Below are 2,182 nucleotides of genomic sequence, written 5' to 3' on the forward strand. Positions count from 1 at the left end.
TAATAGCCATAACCCTAACAGTTCTGGTCTACCAGGCGCTCTTCAGGAGAAAGATGAGACTTTCTGCTCCCGTAAAGATTTTTTGGGGTGTGTGTGTGTGTGTGTGTGTCAAGTTGATGACTCTACACGCAACTTAATGAAACAGTGCACGGTCCAGCACCATCCTCACAATGTTCAGCTTGAGCCCATTCCTGCTGACACTGTGCCAATCAGATTTACAGCGTTGGAAATCCTACATACGATTGCTCTGAGTCGGAACAGACTGCGTCCACAAACTGGAGTCCTGGTGTCAGGTGGAGGTTAAGCACTGAACGGTTCACCACAATGTCTGCGGTTCAAACCCACCCCAGCAGTTCCTTAGAAACCCTAGAGGTCCCTTAGTCGGAAGACTCCAACAATCCACAATCTCCTCCAACACGCTTCAGAATACTAGACCCAAGTTTATGAACTTCACGATTTTACATAACTTCACTTAAGTTCGGTTGTTGTTGTTGTTAAGCACCGTGGAGTCGGTTCCGACTCGTAGTGATCCTGCACAGGGTTTCCGAGGCTGTAAATCTTTACAGGAGCAGAACGCCACATCGTTCTTCCGCAGAGGGCTGTTAGTTTCCAACTGCTGACCTTGAGGCTAGCAGCCCGATTCGTACCCATTACGCTACCAGAGCCCCATATATAAGTTGGGTGGGGCGAATTATATTCCGTTTAACAAACTGAATCATGGATTTCACAAGTAACATCGTCAAGAATATTGGTGTGGCACTGTTGGATAAGAAGAACTGGGCTGCTAACCACAAGGTCGACAGTTCAAACCCACCAGCTGCTCCTCAGAAATCCTATACAGGGTCGCTATGAGTTGGAACCGAATGAATGGTCTGCACTTAACAACAGTAAAATCGTCCAATTCCTAAAACACTTGAATCCCACCTGCAGGCCGGGGAGTAAGTTCACAGCTCCCGCCAAGACGCCCGGCTCAATGGCTGCTGTAATAACACGCGCCGAGTCCCACCAACAAAGCCAACGGAGGGGGCCAGGAGAGGGCTGGAGCTACCTCGTCTACTCTCACCCGCAGTGGCTGAGGGCTCCCGCAAGAACTCAAGCAGCAAGCGAGGGTGAGGAAGACCGGCTACCCTAAGTGCCCCAGCCTAAGCATGGTCTTCGGTTCTCCGCGTAGGGCCACGAGCAGCCAGGCAGGGCCCTCGCCGGCAGCTGCCTCCCCTCCCAAGCGTTCCCCAGGCAGGAAGTTCCCAGCCCGCACTGGAGGAGGCCCCCTAATGGAGCGACCTGACCCTCGGGCGCCGGAGCGGAGCCATTGGCCGGGCTTGCCGGGAAGCCTGGAGAGTCCCTCCCGTCAGCCCCACCGCCTGCTGAAGGTCACCGTAGGGAGGCCAAGGACGAGCGGCCGGCGCTCACCATTCGAGCGGTGTTCGGGGGCAGAAATGGGAGGTTGGCAGCACCACTAAGGCCAGGATCGGAGGCTGGAGCTGGAGGCCGCAGGAAACGATTCAAACCAGCGACGGACCTGAGTGATCGGTACATGGCTGCTCGCGATCTTGCATAGACTTCTAGGCAGCTGTGGCCACGCCTCCGTGCCATCTGTCAAAATTCATCCCTCTCACGGTCGCTCTTAACCAATCAACAGCCGCAAACTAGACGAAGTCGCTAGTGAATAGCTAGTAAAGAGTGAGGGGGCAGGCTTAACTTTCCTACTGTCGTACTATGGGTATTTGGACCCTTGGGTTCATGGGAAACTAGAGACAAGGGGATTATGGGAAACGGAGTTCAGGCAATTCTTTGGGCTGAAGAGTCAAACCAGGCTGATAGTTAAATAGTTGGTGTTTATAAATACCTTATAAAGAAATATTTATTCATTTATTTTTCATGTGATCACGTATTAGCTGTATTTTCTTTTGGAATCTTATTTATTCCAGATAAATAAGCTAGCACTGGACTGCTAGCTTTCAAAGTCGGCAGTTCAAAGTAGGAGAAAGGTAAGACTTTCTGCTCCCATAAAGATTCACAGTGTCAGGGTCCTATGAGTCACAGTAGATTGATGACAGTAGATTGTAGGTTTAGGTAGAGATTTTGGAGAGCACAGCAAAATAAAGAGAATTAAATAAAAATATTAGTAATAATATCATCTCAACTCCAAGATAAGATAGTCTCTTGTTTATTTTGTCGTTTT

The 2,182-nt window shown here is 50.0% G+C and overlaps 1 protein-coding gene across 1 annotated transcript in view; it reads right to left on the reverse strand.

Moving 5' to 3' along the window:
* Window positions 1-1,536, reverse strand: part of FH (fumarate hydratase) — a 55,578-nt gene extending 54,042 nt beyond the window's left edge. The window contains 1 exon segment of the mRNA XM_006868563.1: window positions 1,411-1,536. Within this exon segment, the coding sequence (XP_006868625.1) occupies window positions 1,411-1,536 (126 nt within the window).
* Window positions 1,537-2,182: the final 646 nt, after the last annotated feature.

This window comes from Chrysochloris asiatica, unplaced genomic scaffold, assembly GCF_000296735.1.
Source record: "Chrysochloris asiatica unplaced genomic scaffold, ChrAsi1.0 scaffold00119, whole genome shotgun sequence".
Taxonomy (NCBI): Eukaryota; Metazoa; Chordata; class Mammalia; order Afrosoricida; family Chrysochloridae; genus Chrysochloris; species Chrysochloris asiatica.